Source organism: Ornithodoros turicata, chromosome 6 (genome assembly GCF_037126465.1).
Source record: "Ornithodoros turicata isolate Travis chromosome 6, ASM3712646v1, whole genome shotgun sequence".
NCBI lineage: Eukaryota > Metazoa > Arthropoda > Arachnida > Ixodida > Argasidae > Ornithodoros > Ornithodoros turicata.
This window is the reverse complement of record NC_088206.1, coordinates 16,058,568-16,074,687: the sequence shown is the minus strand read 5'-3', so window position 1 is coordinate 16,074,687 and position 16,120 is coordinate 16,058,568. Positions and strand designations below refer to the sequence as shown.

The window sequence follows — 16,120 nt, the reverse complement described above, 5'->3', positions numbered from 1 at the left end:
CACTACACAGAGAGAGCTAGCATTCAGGTCTCCGTAACTAACAGGTTCTACTACTTTTATCGAATGACAAGTGACAGACAGTTGTCTCTGTAAAGGCTCATGCCTAATGCTCATTGTGCTGGGCTACAGTATAGAGGCAGATGCTAATGGCAGACCTATGTCGTGGGAGACAGCACTCACTTTTCCTTTTCTTTCCTCAGGTCTGCCAGTGCGCTTGGTAGGTCAACCGGTTCCTGCTCTTCAGGAAGCTCAAGTACTTCCTACAAAATGTGAACAATTAAGATTCCTTTGCGAAGCGACAGCACACTTTTAGAAAACACAAAAGCAAGAAGACATGGCATACTTTATTGGAGAACTCTGAAAGGGTTTTCTCCAATCGGTTGCAGCGGGCCCTGTATTCTTCAACCTGAGGTTAAAACATAATGGCATAATTTTTTGTTGCATCAAAGATTATATTTTCCCTATGGTACGTATAACCAAAGTGTAATGATGGATTAACATTGGCCATTAAGCATCAATATTGGGTTTTAACTTTTTACTTGGACACACATTTAATCAAGTACACAAGTGCTACCAGAACAAATTGCTTCTTATTCATAGTTGCACTTAAAGATACTACTGGCTTGCTATATTATAGTATAGATGTGTGAAACCTGAAAACAACACTACTGGAGCATCTTTTGGTAACAGCTGAACAAGGGGTACATATAAAAAAAAAAAAAACATTCCTCTATGTCCCACTTACGCTTGGCCACGGTTATTTTCACGGTGACATGTACCCAAAAAGTATTATAAAGTGCCTCTACAGCTGTCGAGATTCTTGTTGAACACAACTACAGACGCATGGCAACCCGTGGTTGCTCCATTTCAGATCGCATTTGCGTTAGTTTATCGTCAACAAAACAGATCCGTATTTCTTCCTGCGCCAGGACTACCTGAAGGCTGATCTTCTGCAAGAGCGCTTCCCAAAAGAAAATCCGTTGCTTCACCGGCACCCCACACAGCGCGTGGGCCATCTGCAACAGCCGCACTTTCGCGCCATCAACAAAAGAGCGTTTCCATGGTAACGGCGACGCGCCTTTCGTCGTCTGCATTCGATTATTGGAGCGTACACAAAATGGTCACGCTTCGCTAATAGAAACTACAGATTTTCCAACAAACTGCAGAGTTACACGAACAGTAAAGACAGAACGTTTGCAGCTGCTCGTCTGCGACGCGCATATAGAATTGATGCGCTGCCCGCGCGCAGTTCCCGTTGCATCGGTATACCTGTTTTTCCACAGTGTCCAGTCGATTCTCCCAAAGTGAAATCCTTCAATTCACAGGTAATGACAAAAATGTGATATTAACAGCATATATGGAACCGGATTTTGCATTACTTATCCGCTGAAGCCAACGCGTCTGCCGTGCGCGTATTAACCACGGGGCACGTGCAAGCCTTGTCCAAGCACTTCGACTTCGAAGCATTAAGGCTCCGTGGAAAACCACAAAGAACCGAGAAACAGCTTCGGGACAAAGGCGAAAATACGCAAAGAAAATAAAAATCAGAGTACGCGCGCAGAACTGGACACAGACATTACACGGACCATTGCGAGTTCATCAGGTGACGTCCCAGCCCTTGCTTTTCACATAGCCTTACAACTGGCACATTGTCAACAGATTTATATAAAGTACAGGGTCCACACAGCCCTTGAAATTGATTTATATTAGGACTATATTCTCTTCTTTTCTTTAGGCCTTTCCAGAATTTACAGCGCCACGAAACCTACATGTAGTTCACAACATCCGTATAACTTACTTCAGACAATGCAGTTTTAGCGCAAACACGCAGTATATTCATTAAAAGACTGCTCTGCTAAAATACTGCTTTGCTGTATACTCGGAACTTAAAATACTTTGACTAGTTAGAAACATGTTAAGTTAGTTTGCAGTACTTCACATCTTCCAGTTCCAGCAACAGGTCTCAGGTCTTGATACTATCTTGGCTCTGTCTTAAAGCTCCCAGTAGCGATACTCGAAATCTCTAAATATTTGGCACCCAAACACTGCGCACGTTCCACTGGTCGAAACCACACTACTGTGTCTTTAGATCAAGGAAGCACACCCGTCTACTTCCCCCATACCTTTGCTTGAAGGCTCGCCACGAGAGAATTTTGCTGTCCAATAACTTGACCATATACTTCTACTTGTTCTTTGTACAGACCGAGCTCAGCCCTTAAGTTATGTTCAACATCCTGCGCTCTGGCAACAAGCCTGTATTCTAATTCACTCTCTGTCGAATCACCGTGAAGAAGCAACAGTTGTTGAAGCTAAAAGGAAGAACATAAAGCATGCTCAGTAACAGAAGACATGATGGTGTGTTGCAACATTTCTTCGGTTCTCTACTCTACGTACCTGCTGACTAACCGTGTGATATTTCTTACGGTAGTCATCTCGCTCTTCTGTAGTCTGTTCAAGAAGGGAGCGTAAACATTCCACTTCTTTGGTGATAAGTTCGAAGTCACCCTGTTCGAGTGTCAATACATTAGACAACACACGAACTTGGGCAATTGCTTCATACGTGCACCTATGTGTACATACATCACAGATGGAAAGAAATCAATGGAGAATTGACTTTGTTGTCTGATGCAAGGAGTAGAGATTTTCTTTAGTTCCGAGCTCGAGGTTCTCTTGGGCTGTTGGGTGCACACGCTTATTCCCCAGTGGGTAGTACACGTACTTCAGAAGGAAGTTTCGTATTTCCAAGCACAAAGTAAAGAATCGGCAGATTATATACGAGTCAACTCGTCAAAAGTGGCATTGAGTGAATTGCCAGAATGCTGTGCTTACCAATCCACACCTACCAGTCTCCATTCTTGAAGTGGGTAAAAGTGTTTTGAAAAAAAAAAAAAAAAATTCTTTGTAAGCATAGTTTGTCACTGATTTTTATGAATGTGTATATGGAATTTCAGATGTATGAATGCGCATGTAAATGCAAATTATGCAATCTGGTTCAGCTGATATTCGTGAGCAGGCAGTAAACAAGCCAGCATCCATAACTAGCACTTGTAAATACGCTTCCTAAAATAAAATAAAAAGCACAGTTATATACTTCTTCACTTTTTGCAACCATGGTGCAAAACGATGAAACATGGGGAGATGTACCTTTGTACTTTGCTTTTTTTTTCCAGTGTGGTACTTTGTACAGCACTTAAAGCACCAATGATGCCATGTTCTTGGTACTTTACTTGAAGTACAATTTTGATGTACTTTCCCCTTAAGTGACTGTCGACGTCTATGACGTAAACAAGACAACAACTCGAAAGGTCATGTAACCTAAAATGGTATACAGTGCCTTGGTATACCCTCGTGAACATATTTCGACAATTATCTGTAAATGGGTGGCTGCATGGAGTACCTCACCCAGTTGGTGAGGTGCAATTCACAAGCAATAGCATCCTTTCGAACGAGAGCGAAAGTTTATACAACACTGGATCACTAAGACTTGTCCATCTCGTCCCTAATTGTAGTCTACTTCGGCCAATTCTTGTTGTTTACAACCTGATGAAACGTAGTCCACCACGCGAAAGCTTGCAATAAAGTTAGGAAGGTTCATTGTCGTATTTCACCACAGTTGAGTGAAATTAACGTGAGACAGCGCTTGACATGCAAAACCACGTACTGTGTCGGCTTCGTGTAAATAATAAAACAGTACACTCACCATTTTGGACTTGTAGACAAAGTTTTGAAACAGCTTCCAATTTCAAGCAGTTTCTTGCCTACGGCTTCGTCCTTGGCTTCGTCTTCGTCCTGGCCGTCGTGGTCGTGGCTAACCACTATCAGCTGATAAATCTGGAGGTGGCGCCGCTACACGGCTTTCGGCAGAACATGTGCGCGGCGCGCCGGTCAAAAGTTGCATGACGCGGACACAGGTTCCGGGTGGCAAGTTGGTGCCGTAGCCAGAGGGGATCAAACACACCAAAATTGTACCTCTGCTAGTGCACTTGGGAGAGGGAAACGCGAATGAAATTGCCCCCGTGTAATGTCATAGGACCCCTCCTGAAATATTTTGCTGGCCACACCACTGAAGTGTTGTTTCATGTCAGGTTCAACGGTGTTGCAGTTTTCAAATTTCTCATGCGTACAATTCCTCCTTGATGGCTGCTTATTGCTATTTTTTGTGAAGAACTTGCAGTTATTCACTTTCTTAATAGCTTTCTTGAGCCTTCCAGTGGCAGGCACGACAATCCATGCAGCGGGTGTGTCTTGCCATACCATGCTGATATACAGAAAAACAGGAGTATAAAAATATACCTTTATTGTCGTCTTAATTAAATAAATCAGAATATAAATAAGTACAGATTCCGTTATGTACCAAAATTTCTTTCATTGTACATGTATAACATAAAATATAATTATAATAGTAAATAAACAGATGAGTATCATCCTACTATGTGGCACTGATCTTTCATTATAATCACATACTGGCAATGTCCAGTCTACTTAATGTCTATTCGCATCTGGCTGTACTGGTATTACACCATCTGCTTCGTCGGGTTTGGTTTTGTGAAGCAGTCTTGGTGCAGACAATGCAATTGCTGCGGCACCCGTCGGTGCAGTCACAAGGATTGAAAGCACTGCTATTGTTAACACCTGCAAAGAGACCATTGTAAGGATGTAAATAATGGACACACTTAGCTTTACTTGTTCTTGGCTTTGTTCGCCTAAGATATTGCTACATTCACCCTTGCTGGTTGTTACCATTGCCACTTTGGGTAATCGAAATTGGGGATCGTTTAAAAATACAGTGGATGTTACAGGTCCCTAGACAAGCCTCGGGCATGGTAAACTGTAGACCACAGTTCCAAATAATAATAATAATGATAATAAATGGAGAGCAGTGAAGAACCTGGTCACATCTCAGAACACAAACTAATGGCTAATTCAGGTGGTCATTTCGTGGCAACACAGCCCAGTGCTTGGAAATTTCTAGTCTGGTGCACGTGCTGGGTCATGTGACCACTGCCCCCGGAACGTGAGCGCCAGGAATCTAGCGGTTTTAGGCGCTTGGATCACTAAGGGGCATCGCGGTCGATCATCTTCTGGTTTTGTCGTCTGCTAACCCACATGAACTTTGACGTGTGACAACACCGGATATAGTTGAGCAACCCACTGCCTGGTTGCATCGAGGTCAGACGAAAAATGTGCTACTAGCTGGCAAATTTCTGCCGCTCGGAAAGCTCCACGCGAACATGTGAGATTGCTGTGTTTTGACCAAGCGAACATGACTTTGATATGACTGAAGCGAAATGCTCAGGATCTGGCAAAAAAAACAACAACAAAAAAGCCACAAAGTGACCACCCGAACTCGCCATAAGTATAGTCTAGAGGCAGGATGTCATGTACAAAGCCGTGAATAGCATAAATGCTCTCCTGACAAGCAGCTGTATTTTCCTCATGTGGTCCGAGAAGGATGGTATCACAGGATGAAACATGGGGCGCTATTTTAATTTAAGGAGTGCAAGGATTTCCACACAACCATTTCAGCATTTTTTGCTGAATTTTGGGGCTCCCTCTTCCACACTTAAAACTGTGAGAATGAGACAAACACAAACTCGTATGTGCCTCCTGGCTTCTCGAGTGAAGGATGCCATTGCGCAGTTGTGGCACAGTGAAAACTGTTAGGATAATTTTGGGCTGTATTGTCAAAAAGCAAACAAAGCAATTAACTGACACCATACTGGCAGATGTTTATTATTTGTCAAAGGGACAAAGGGAAGAATAAATGCGAGAGAAAAATTTCCCAGGGTTTTGTGAATGGCAAAGGGTCCACATCATATGCTGCAACCTTATAACGTCTTACCTGAGTTGCTAGTTTTATGACTTCGTCATCAGCTTTGATAGTTCTTGCAAAGTCTAAGGCTGATGATCCAATTGCAGCCTGCAAAGATATCAGGAAACAGATAAAAGCGCTCTCAAGGGATGTCACAATGGAGCATATAATTTTCGTGTATTTGGTCTTAAATACACAACTATGGCAAAGTGCACGGTTGATGGATGTGTATTGATTTTCGTATGGCTGTTGGGATTCACATATATATCTCCCGATGAACCCCGTATGCTCCAGTAACAGCAGGGAACCCTGCCTTGCTGTTTCACTACCTTTCGGATAGCATACTGGTTCGCTATATATTACTAGCACTGCAGGTCCTGATCTAGCCAAGTGATTGCCCTCCTCGTGTCTGAAAACCCATAGGAAAGCGACGAAATACACAACAGTTCCCTGCTTCGATATTCAAAACCCTTGTTCTTTATTCACACATACATTTCCCAGAATACTCCAGCGGAAGATGCGAAAAACTTCATAGCTTTCTACTGCCACGTAAGCCCTCAATGTCATGGCTTTTCGTACACAGCCACAAAGTGTTTTGTAGCAGACGACAGGAAGCAGACACATATGCTGTCTGTTAAGTGTGCAGTACGCTACTGCCGGTGTGCGGAATGCTCGACACAACATGCAGTGGAACTTCTGTCCTGTTAGAGGTTCTTCCACTAGAATATTCCAGGGGGATGTCTCTCGTGTGAATGCACAGCATACACGCTACAGTGGCGTAGCCAGAAAAATATATATCGGGAGGGGTTCTATGATGGGGACTTTACAAGGGGCAGGATGATCCCCCTCCTCCCGGCTATGCCACTGCATGGTTTGTCTCATAAATTCAGTCTCACAGTTCTCAAGACCTTTATATGCACACAGAGGCCTTCGGGGCTCAGTCTCGGGAACACACACAACAGAATGTTAGACAGACTATGGTATTTGGTGCCATGAACATGGGGAATACCTTAATCATTGTTGCTTTCAATGATCTTGTGGATATTACACGTACCTGGACAGTAGCCTTTGGCAACCAAGCTATTGCAACAAAGAGTCTCTCCTTTACAGTAAGGTTTGAACCATAGACAACGAGAAACGTTACAGTAATACGAAACAGTAATGCTGTTCCTATCACGGCCAGCCCCAAAACTGCAATGGAATCTCCAATTAGCTATCACAGAACATTGTAGTATAAACAACAGACGCTCTTACATATCGTTGCCTTATCGAGGTTCTTTAATTGTACCTCGGCTCCAATCAACCCAAATAAGGTGGGTTGAAAAATTTCCCAGAGCAGCGAACAAGTCTTGGATGCGGCAGCCTGTAGCAAACACAAGCAATACAAGCAATGGGCGCAATCTGGATACAATTCTCTGGAGTAATATGGAGTTGCTGGCCTCACACTAGTGAAACCGAAACCTCCATTTTATTTTTCCTTAAAATTATATCAAATCAAATCTCTGGAGGCTATAGGTGTTTTCCCAAAACACCTCACTGTCAAACAGAGCACTGCACTTTACGTAGAAAAGAGAAACACATCTTCGTGAAACACCAGTCTAGTCAGCTGGGTTGGTCCTTACTGAATTAGACTAACTAACTGAGTTTCACTAACCCTAACCGAGTTTCACTACATATCCGTGCATGACCTTTCGAGTGTACGTACTTCTCCATCAGTTTCTCTTTTCCAGCCGAATGCAGCTACAAACGCAACTGAGATACAGCCCAGTGCTCCAGACCCTCCAAATTCGAACCTTCTGCTGACAAACATCACGGTGACACCAGAGGCTATCAACAGTGCAGTCCGTAATGTTCCCTTTTGATTCTGAAATGGAGGAATGAATGGATAATCACATAGTAACCTTGCTTTTCATTTGAGATATGCTGTCAAACTTTTTTGCCGCGAACACACTAAACACCAAATTACGTACTTTTCCGTACACTCGTACCAGTATAGTAAATGAGTAATGAGTATGAGAAGCACTGTGCGGAACTGCAGTCATACCAGCATGCTTGTACTAAGCGGGCTTGTGTGTTACGTCAGAAAGCAATACAGATCCCCAGAAAAAAATGAAATCAGCACAGAAGATGGCCATATGTTCTGTTCATCAGAGTTGCATGTTTACTGGTAGAAGAATACATGTATGCAAGCCTAAGCACAAGGGACTGAGCCATGGGATCACACGACATCCAGATTTTTAAATGAAGGCCAACCAGATGGCCAAAATTGCATAACAGCAGTGACCAGACAAGACAGCGTGTAACCATTTAAGTGAACTATGGGACCTCATCCTGTATATTATCTGCCTGTTTATTTTTTAGTGCTTGTCAGGTTTCCTAAGGACCCGCTTTCTCAATGCTTCAACTTAACATTTAAAAGATATTGCATTGGGCACTTTGCAATTCTATTGATATGCATGATCTCAAAATTATGAAGAAAATATAATAAAAAGCAAGAAATTCGGTACATCCCTATCAAAATCACTGTATTCGAGTGTACCATGAGAGAAGCAAACCATACATACGTTATCTTTATCAGGGAGGAACCAAAGTATAAGGCCTACTACTCCACCGTACAACATTCCAACTATTGCCTCCACGGGGCCCTTAGCTATAGTCCAGGCTAAGTCTCCTGTAATTCAACATCAAGTTATGAAATTGCCAATGTTCATGGCAGAGGCAGTTGTAAAAATACCCTTTTCAACTAGAATTATCAGCAGTGTGCAATGTTCTTCAATCACCAATTACCTGTGCAAACATGCTAGGTTTAGTGCACTATTTTCACAACAATCGAGGAACGTAAAAAACTTTGTCAAATGTGGTCTACACAAGTGATAAAAAACTAGAACCACTGAAACTACTGTTTACGTATTAACGTACAAGCTTTCAGTCTTTGTCTTTTTATTTTCACAGCCACATTGAGTCTAGCAATTTTACTCTCTAGCAAGTAAACTGGCACATGACCTAGAGTAGTCCAAATGACTGTAAATGGGCACTAAAGTGCAAAAATTTCTCCTCGCAAAAACGAAAGATTACTTTGACACCAACACGAAAGGAACAGGATCCATCGGTTGCATCATTTGTGATTCATGGGCAAAAGGAGTCACAATTTATGCCTTCGCTCTCTCTCCTTCTCTAGAAGCATGACTACACGGAGAGGCCCCAGATTGGTCTCCTCAAACGATCTCCCACGATGATTGGACAAATTGTTTCATATCGCTTCAGGAGACCAATGAGGGCCTGCTCCACATTTTTGTGCTTCTTGAGAAAGAGAGGAAGTTCTCTCGGTCACAAATCACAAACGACGCAATTGATGCATCTCGTTCCTTTTGTGTTGGTGTCGAGTTCACGACATCTTCAATTTCGAGAGGATAAATATTTTTGCACTTTGGTGCCCCTTCAATTCAGTGGGAAAGGAGACGCTGCAACTGCACACTACGGTGATGCTACCTCAGATGGACAAGGTTACATCACGCAAGGATGTCGGGCCAGTTAAATCTGTAAATTTAACTGCGCAGTTACAAGACACTGAAAAGGAAGAATATTGTGTGTGGTGGTCCACAGGAGCGTCGAAAAGTGGGGGCAACCCGTTCCCCCTTTAGCTCAGGTTATGGAGGCTTCACCCTCCTTTCATGCATAGAGATCAGACTGGGTGTCTGTTATTCTGTGTCATAAGTACAGAGCAGATTTTTAGGCAGTAACACGGGGCACTCTTGACCGCATAGCACGCTGTATAGGCCAATCAGTGTTCTCTGTCATATTGCTCTGTCTCCCAATTAGCTGAGAAAGGGGGCTCACACCTTTTTGTGTATAAACTTTTTTTCCGATCGGAAGATAAAACGATATTTGTAAATGTCGGTCGGCCTAGAGCTTGTTATGTGATGAGGAGCACTCCCTCTTAGGGCCTAAAAATCTGCTCTCTAGTCATAACGATTTTTACAGAGTTTGCATGGTCGTTTGTTTTGCTAAGTAAGGAAACTCCCCTCGCATAAGCGTATTCACTGGTACTGCCAATAGCCCTCCGACATGGAACATGACCTGACCACACCACTTGACTATACCACATAGAGAAAGACCAGTCGTAGCCTAATTAATGTTTTAGCATGTTTTAGTATACTTCTCGTCATTCAGCAAGTAATATTCGTCACTTTACTACATTCCTTTTCAGACCATTCTTAATGTACCAGTCGTTCGAACCTCAGCTCATCCCCCCCCTGTGGACTTCCGACGCCCCTGACACACTGCAAGTTTTTGAGCAATGCTAAATGTCACTTCCTGGCTCCTTCGAAGTGACAAAGGTTGACGTTTCTTTACCTGTGGCAAAGACTACACCCATGGCAACACCGAACCCTGTAATGGCGGCGACATCGTCAAAGCTGGCTGCAGCCATGACTAGTGTTGGAATTCCTTTGTCCATGCCATAGCCTTCAGTTTGTAACCACAGCATACTTGGCACAACTACAGCAGGTGATACCGCTGCCAAGACAAACCTAGATGGAAGGCAGGTTGTAATGGTCATCACTGTGACTGCTTGATGCACATGGAGCATGTAGTCCTGACTCCTGAATGTGCTCTCTGCGTCAAGCTATGAGCAGCTCACATTCAGCACAACAGTCACAAAAGACATACTGCACAGAACAGTACATGCATAAAAATGTTTGCTCGCACAACACATTATGGCAGGGCGAGGAACTTCTCGTGAAGTGGTGGTATCTTTGTTTTTAACACAAAGATGTTAGGGCGCTGCATGCACAATTATGAAACTTTAGTTTGGCGTGCAAATAGAAAAGCACAAAAGGCACCAAAAACAGTATATAGTGCATCATGTCGAGGGTGTGAACTGAGCCAATGAAAGAAAGAAAAGAAAAAAGAATCATATGTGCTCACTTTGGGACAGGCACTGTGCAGGCTATGCAAAATAATATGGGGCTTGCACCGTATGTCAACCTACATCAGTCTCAAGTGTTGAGGACCTACAGGGCAAGAAATATGCTTTGCACCAGCGATACTCGGAAAACTAGAAAAACTGCATCCACATTCCCTGATCAAAATGCAGAAACTCTGTATTGTGTAGAATCAAAAACCTGATCATGTACGAGGGGCTCTCTCTCTCTTTTTTTTTTCATTTCTACCCGAACATCTGCTTTGCCATTTAATATCGCCTGATATGACCCTGAAACCAAACCTGATTCCTGCCAACAGATTTTCGAAAAACAGAAAATCCCAAAAATACAAGTGTCTACTTTTGCTCTGCTGCACTACTATACTTACCCTAGAAGTGTTCCCCAGAGCCAAGGAAATCCCAGGTAAAAATGTGATGCAATGGTGACGATGAGGCATTCTGTTAGGCAAGGACAGAAGGTCAGCCTCAAACACGCCCCTTTGAGGTTACGCAGCACTGCAGGGTCGAGACCCAGTCCTGCCCTTAGAAGAATTAGAATAAGGGCCATGCTCCTGTGCAGAGACACGAATAAGCATATTATGCAACAATATTGCGCGACTTGTAAACATTAGAAAAATGCTGCCAAACAGCTAGCAATGAAACTGTGCATGTACATTATGAGTGTAACTTTTGGAATTCTAGATTCATAAAAATTACAAAAACATTTGAAATAACAAAAATTGTCTACAAAACATATGTGGATGGTTATTAATATCAAACAGGATATCTTATTTGATATTTAATTATCGTATTTCAAATTTTCCTTATAAAAACATTTCATCATCCGCATAGCCCAAAGCAAAATGAAATATGTTACAAACATACCAGAGCACACATACAAATGGCTTAATCAAATGCTGTGGAAGACTGACGTTATGAACTCACCTCAGATCACCTCCCCACACAGGATCAATGTACTGCGCAATATCGATTGCATCAATGTTCCGTAAAGCAAAGCCCATAATAAGCATTCCTGAAAAAAGGAAAGGAAACTATGTAAGTGGCACTAAAAAGTAGAAAGCGGAAGTGTAAAAAATTAAAAGAACAGTTTTAATAACTCTAGGGTCAGATGCAGTTCCATAGGTGAAGTACTATGAACATAAAGCTACAATAGTAACACTGTAAAATTACTGTAGTAGCTACAAAAGTGAAATGGCACTGACAAGCTGGTGCAGGACTGCGAAGTAAAACCCGAGACAAAGAGTACAGACAAATTCTCGTTACACAGCAACAAGTTTAACGGAGAGAAAACCTTATACGTATACTAAAATCAATTGACGTATCTCAACTGACTCCCTAAAGAGCCTTCGCAAGGACTGCTTCCTCTTTCCAAAGGATGAGAGTTTCGAAAATTGGGTTTGACAATTGTTGCATTCATGGACGTGTTCAACAAGTTCGCTAGAGATATGTAGCACTGTGCCTCTAATCTCCAAATGATAAGGGCATGAAAAAAAATTTGAGCCACAATTGACACTCCAAAAACAATGATCAAATGCAAACTTAATTTTCACACTTCGTTACTATAGCAAACATTTGAACTGCTTTATCGCACAAGCATGTGTAATGCCACTTTAATGAAATACACAGAGGGCAGTTTAAGGCATATCACAAAGTGAGGCAATCAAGCCACAAACTTTAGCATCTAGATTTTGCAAAATTTAGTGACTGAGAAATATGTGCCCTGTGTCAGATTCGCCACCGGTTAGGGTCACGAAATTGTAGGGTTTCACCGTATATGCAGGCTACCTTCAACTGTGCTGCGCACATGTCAATTTTCAATGCGCATAAGCACATATAGCATGAGCCAACGAGTCCTTTCTTTAGTATTCTCGCAATGGGCAAGTAGATCCATTATCGCGTGCCCTTCTTATTTTCGAAGAATTTTTGTATCTAGCTGATATTACGCACCACACCAATTACTCGACTATCGCGTAACGAGAAAATTAAATACTTGCCAAGTAAGGGAGGCAGCTGGATTAACTTTGCAAACATTCCAGCAATGTAGCACAGGAAAATCAAGAAGAAAAGTGAAAAGAAATGTCCTCCAGGTTCTGCCTCTTTTCCAACCAACCCCCAGAGTGAGCTCCAGACCAAGACTAGCATGATAACAAAGACCAAGACCTGAGCCACTGGACCACTTGGAGGGCACTGCAAGAACTTTTTCTTGGTTTCCTGTGGCTGCTCATTGTGTTGCTGCTCATCTACATTGTGTTCCAAGTGCACTGCACATAAGAAAACATGGTCAAAGTGCATGCTCAAAATTTGACTGGGAGCCTTCCCACATGCATGACACTATAAGCTATAAGGCAGGGTTGAACAGGGAACTATTGAAGTATCCAAGATGGTAAAGGCAAGTGGAAGTTCCCTTTTAAATTGTACATGACAACTGTCTGAAAATTAGGACAACAAAAGATTGTGAAACACTGATAACAAATCATTTCGCAATGAAAAGCACCTATACTCTGCGTCCTTTCCGTGTCAGGTTTCTCGTGTGCATCCGATGATGGAGAACGATGAGAATGCGGAGACCTCTTAGACTGCAGCGGAATTGGTGACTCTTTCATCTTGAACAGGAACCAAGCTCAATTGATCCGCAGAAAATGGCAGCTAGTGCTCCTGAAACAAAATTGGGAGTGGAACTGCACTTTAACACGTCATTGCAGTGGCGTAGCCAGAAAAACATTTTGGGAGGGGTTGTATGGGGATTTTACATGGGGGAGGAGTATTTCATCCTCGTTTCCCTCTCTCAAATGCACTATACCAATGGTATGATTGTGGGGAGGCGCTTTGAACTCCCGAAACCAGGGATTTTCCCCGCACCCCCAGAAATCTTGCAACTCCCCCCCCCCTTTCCCCCCAAAAACAAACAAGAAATACCGGTCAAAAAGGCCAAAAAGTCACAAAAGCAGCCGATATGGTCGTCAACCAACGAGATAAAAATAGGCCCATTCCTGCTCGAACTAACGAAAACATGCTCGGAAGCGTATATATGACATTATTCAAAATTATGCGGTACATGTCGGTCGGGCCAATGATTCAAGGACACATCACATTTGAACGCGAAATATGAGGACAGCCGCAGCTTTATCCCAAGAAGAAATTTGAGCTGGAATCTCAAGTGGATCCACTTGAGAAACAATTAAGTGGATCCACTTGAAAAATAAAATGAAACCATTTTATTTTTAAAGCGTACCCACTTGGATTGTGTGCTGCCACACAAAGGATAGTCTCGACGAACAGGTACAGGCTGTACAGATATCGAAGAACGGTGACAAACTGCTCCAGAGATCGCGCGCGTTACAAGCGCGCGATCTGTCATTAATCCCCGTCGTGCAAGGGAGAATTAATAGTAAGAAGAGAGGGACAACATGAGCTCATCACAACGTTCGAACAATGAATGAAATATTGAACGATAAGCTCTGTACCTATTTCGCACTTGCTGGGCTGTGAGGATTGATGCTTCGGCCAACAGGTCACCAAGACCCCAAGACCATAGCCCAAAGACACATGACTTGACTGGTTGCCAAAAGAATTCGCGGGCCAGAGACCGTCGTGGCGGCAGCAGCAGTTCCCTTTCCCTAGACAGGCAGACGCAAAGTGGTACGTCACGCCATGCGTAACGTGCGGAGTCCGCGGAGCATCCAATAACGAGGCAGCAGCAAAAAGCCCAACGCGACAGCGGCGTCAGTTTCGGTTTGTGTGTTTGCCCTACGTGTACGGCAAAATTTCAAAATTGCACATTACAGCTAAATGTAAAGCCTGGCTCGTTCTAAATAGTTACGCTCATTTGCTCGAAATTTGCTCATTATAGAATAGAGCTGCACGATGAAAGATTACACGAGGCAGATTGCACGAAGCAGACGAAAAGTTCGTCTGCTAGGTTTGAGAGCGTATAGCTGTTACTCCTTCCTTTGACGTGCGCTACAGGTGGGTGTTCTGACAGGACATTGATTGGCAGTGTGTACATGAAAAGTTATCAGTTATTGGAATACAAAGAACAATGAAAGCAAATAGGACCGATAAGCACGCAGCGCAACAAACAACTGCATAGACTTCGCCCTGTCAGCAACGTCACGATGAAGCAACCCAAATCCCAATCAGGTGAGTCATATGCCGGGGATTTACCCAGGATTTTCATCTTGAGGTGGGGTTGTAATTTTGTGTGCGCGGGCGTGACACTCCTATCCGGAACCGTCCTTAGGCAACCTCTTTGAACGTTTCAAACTTGACATGTATGTATTCTTTCTTGGAACTGTTTACAGGGTACGCCCTAACAGTCCCGCTCTGTGCTTTGCTTCATAGCTATATCAAATAAAATCATTGAGATTCTTGAACTTCTACCTGGGTCACTATAAATGTGTCCAAAATTGCGCAATAAAAATATATTTAGCCCCCAACCCTTTTCGCGGCGCAAATACTTCGAAGGAAGACTCCCCCCACGGGAAGGTTCCGAGAGGGACTCGGGTCCCCAAGTAGTCTGCGCCTTGCTACCGGAAAATTCGAGAGAGAGAGAGAGAGAGAGAGAGAAAAGAAGAAACAGAGGAAAGGTGAAATATACAGGGTGTTTCACCTAAAGTGATAAAAAATTCTAACTGGCGACCTACTCACAGGAGGATTGTGGGACTTTCGGCAATTATCTTCTGGAAACTTTTGCTACCACTGAGGAAGACTTTGGACAATTTTTAATTGCGGGAAATTTATTTTTCAATTGAACTTTGAATATTGGCAAGTCAACCTCACTTCTTTATCCAGAAATGTGAAGTCCTCCACAGATAACCGCAGACGCAACAAAAACTATGCACAGTATAGCAACAGAAATAGTCGAAAAAAATTAGTAAAAATCCCGCTTTAGCTCCACCTGCTTTATTGTCGCAAAGAAGCGCGCGCGAAATGTGCGTCTAGAGGAAGAAGTGTCCCCGCTTTCATTTGCCTTGCCTTCTTTGTGATAAGCTTGCTGATTGATTCCTACACAACGTTTTTTTTATGGTTCTCACCAGCATCAAGGGCAAAGCGGGGGAAAGCCAGGTAAAACAAGAGGCGGGAACTCTTCCTCCTCTCCCCGCACGTTCCTTGCGCTCTTCTTTGCGACAATCAAGCAGGCGGGGCTAAAGCGGAATTTTTACTAATTTTTATCGACTATTTTTGTTGCGATACTGCGCATAGGTTTTGTTGGGACTGTGGTTATCCGTGGGGGAGTTCATATTTCTGTGAAAAAAAAGTGAGGTTCGCTTGGCAATTTTCGAAGCTCAATTTAAAAAAAAATTCCCTCAATTAAAAATTGTCCAATGCCTTCCTAAATGGCGGCAAAAGTATCCAGAAGGTAATTG

General features: G+C 43.0%; 2 protein-coding genes across 5 annotated transcripts in view; both read right to left on the bottom strand.

Annotated features, from left to right (window-relative positions):
- Positions 1 to 3,787, bottom strand: part of LOC135399258 (centrosome-associated protein CEP250-like) — a 33,226-nt gene extending 29,439 nt beyond the window's left edge. The window contains exons 1-5 of one of the 3 annotated variants that reach the window (XM_064631085.1): positions 3,701 to 3,787; positions 2,395 to 2,505; positions 2,124 to 2,309; positions 344 to 406; positions 181 to 260 (exon numbers count right to left, since the gene is read on the bottom strand). In XM_064631085.1, the coding sequence (XP_064487155.1) occupies positions 181 to 260; positions 344 to 406; positions 2,124 to 2,309; positions 2,395 to 2,505; positions 3,701 to 3,703 (443 nt within the window). In that variant the 5' untranslated portion in view covers positions 3,704 to 3,787. Of the gene's footprint in view, positions 1 to 180; positions 261 to 343; positions 407 to 935; positions 1,036 to 1,269; positions 1,422 to 2,123; positions 2,310 to 2,394; positions 2,506 to 3,700 lie in introns of those variants that run through there. The other 2 variants (XM_064631087.1, XM_064631086.1) reach the window with 2 other exon arrangements.
- Positions 3,788 to 4,273: 486 nt separating this feature from the next.
- Positions 4,274 to 14,607, bottom strand: LOC135399257 (sodium/hydrogen exchanger 9B2-like). 2 transcript variants are annotated; one of them, XM_064631082.1, is made up of 12 exons: positions 14,219 to 14,607; positions 13,249 to 13,409; positions 12,749 to 13,015; positions 11,679 to 11,766; positions 11,123 to 11,305; positions 10,166 to 10,341; positions 8,377 to 8,483; positions 7,518 to 7,676; positions 7,067 to 7,175; positions 6,867 to 7,003; positions 5,843 to 5,920; positions 4,274 to 4,632 (listed from the first exon to the last, which is right to left on the bottom strand). In XM_064631082.1, the coding sequence occupies exons 2-12, from the start codon at positions 13,355 to 13,357 to the stop codon at positions 4,483 to 4,485; spliced, it is 1,563 nt and encodes a 520-aa protein (XP_064487152.1). In that variant the 5' UTR covers positions 13,358 to 13,409; positions 14,219 to 14,607; the 3' UTR covers positions 4,274 to 4,482. The 2 variants fall into 2 exon arrangements, with proteins under 2 accessions (XP_064487152.1, XP_064487153.1); XM_064631083.1 differs by lacking the exon at positions 14,219 to 14,607 and adding an exon at positions 13,991 to 14,061.
- Between the last annotated feature and the right edge of the window lie 1,513 nt (positions 14,608 to 16,120).

What these genes read in the sequence shown, in the direction of transcription:
- LOC135399257 (XM_064631082.1), bottom strand. Translation starts at nt 13,357, where the DNA reads ATGAAAGAGTCACCAATTCCGCTGCAGTCTAAGAGGTCTCCGCATTCT. An exon ending in CCAGCTGCCTCCCTTACTTG is followed by an intron (nt 11,767 to 12,748) that starts GCAAGTATTTAA and finishes TCCTTTTTTCAG; the next exon opens with GAATGCTTATTATGGGCTTT. An exon ending in TCCTCCCTGATAAAGATAAC is followed by an intron (nt 7,677 to 8,376) that starts GTATGTATGGTT and finishes CCTCCATTTCAG; the next exon opens with AATCAAAAGGGAACATTACG.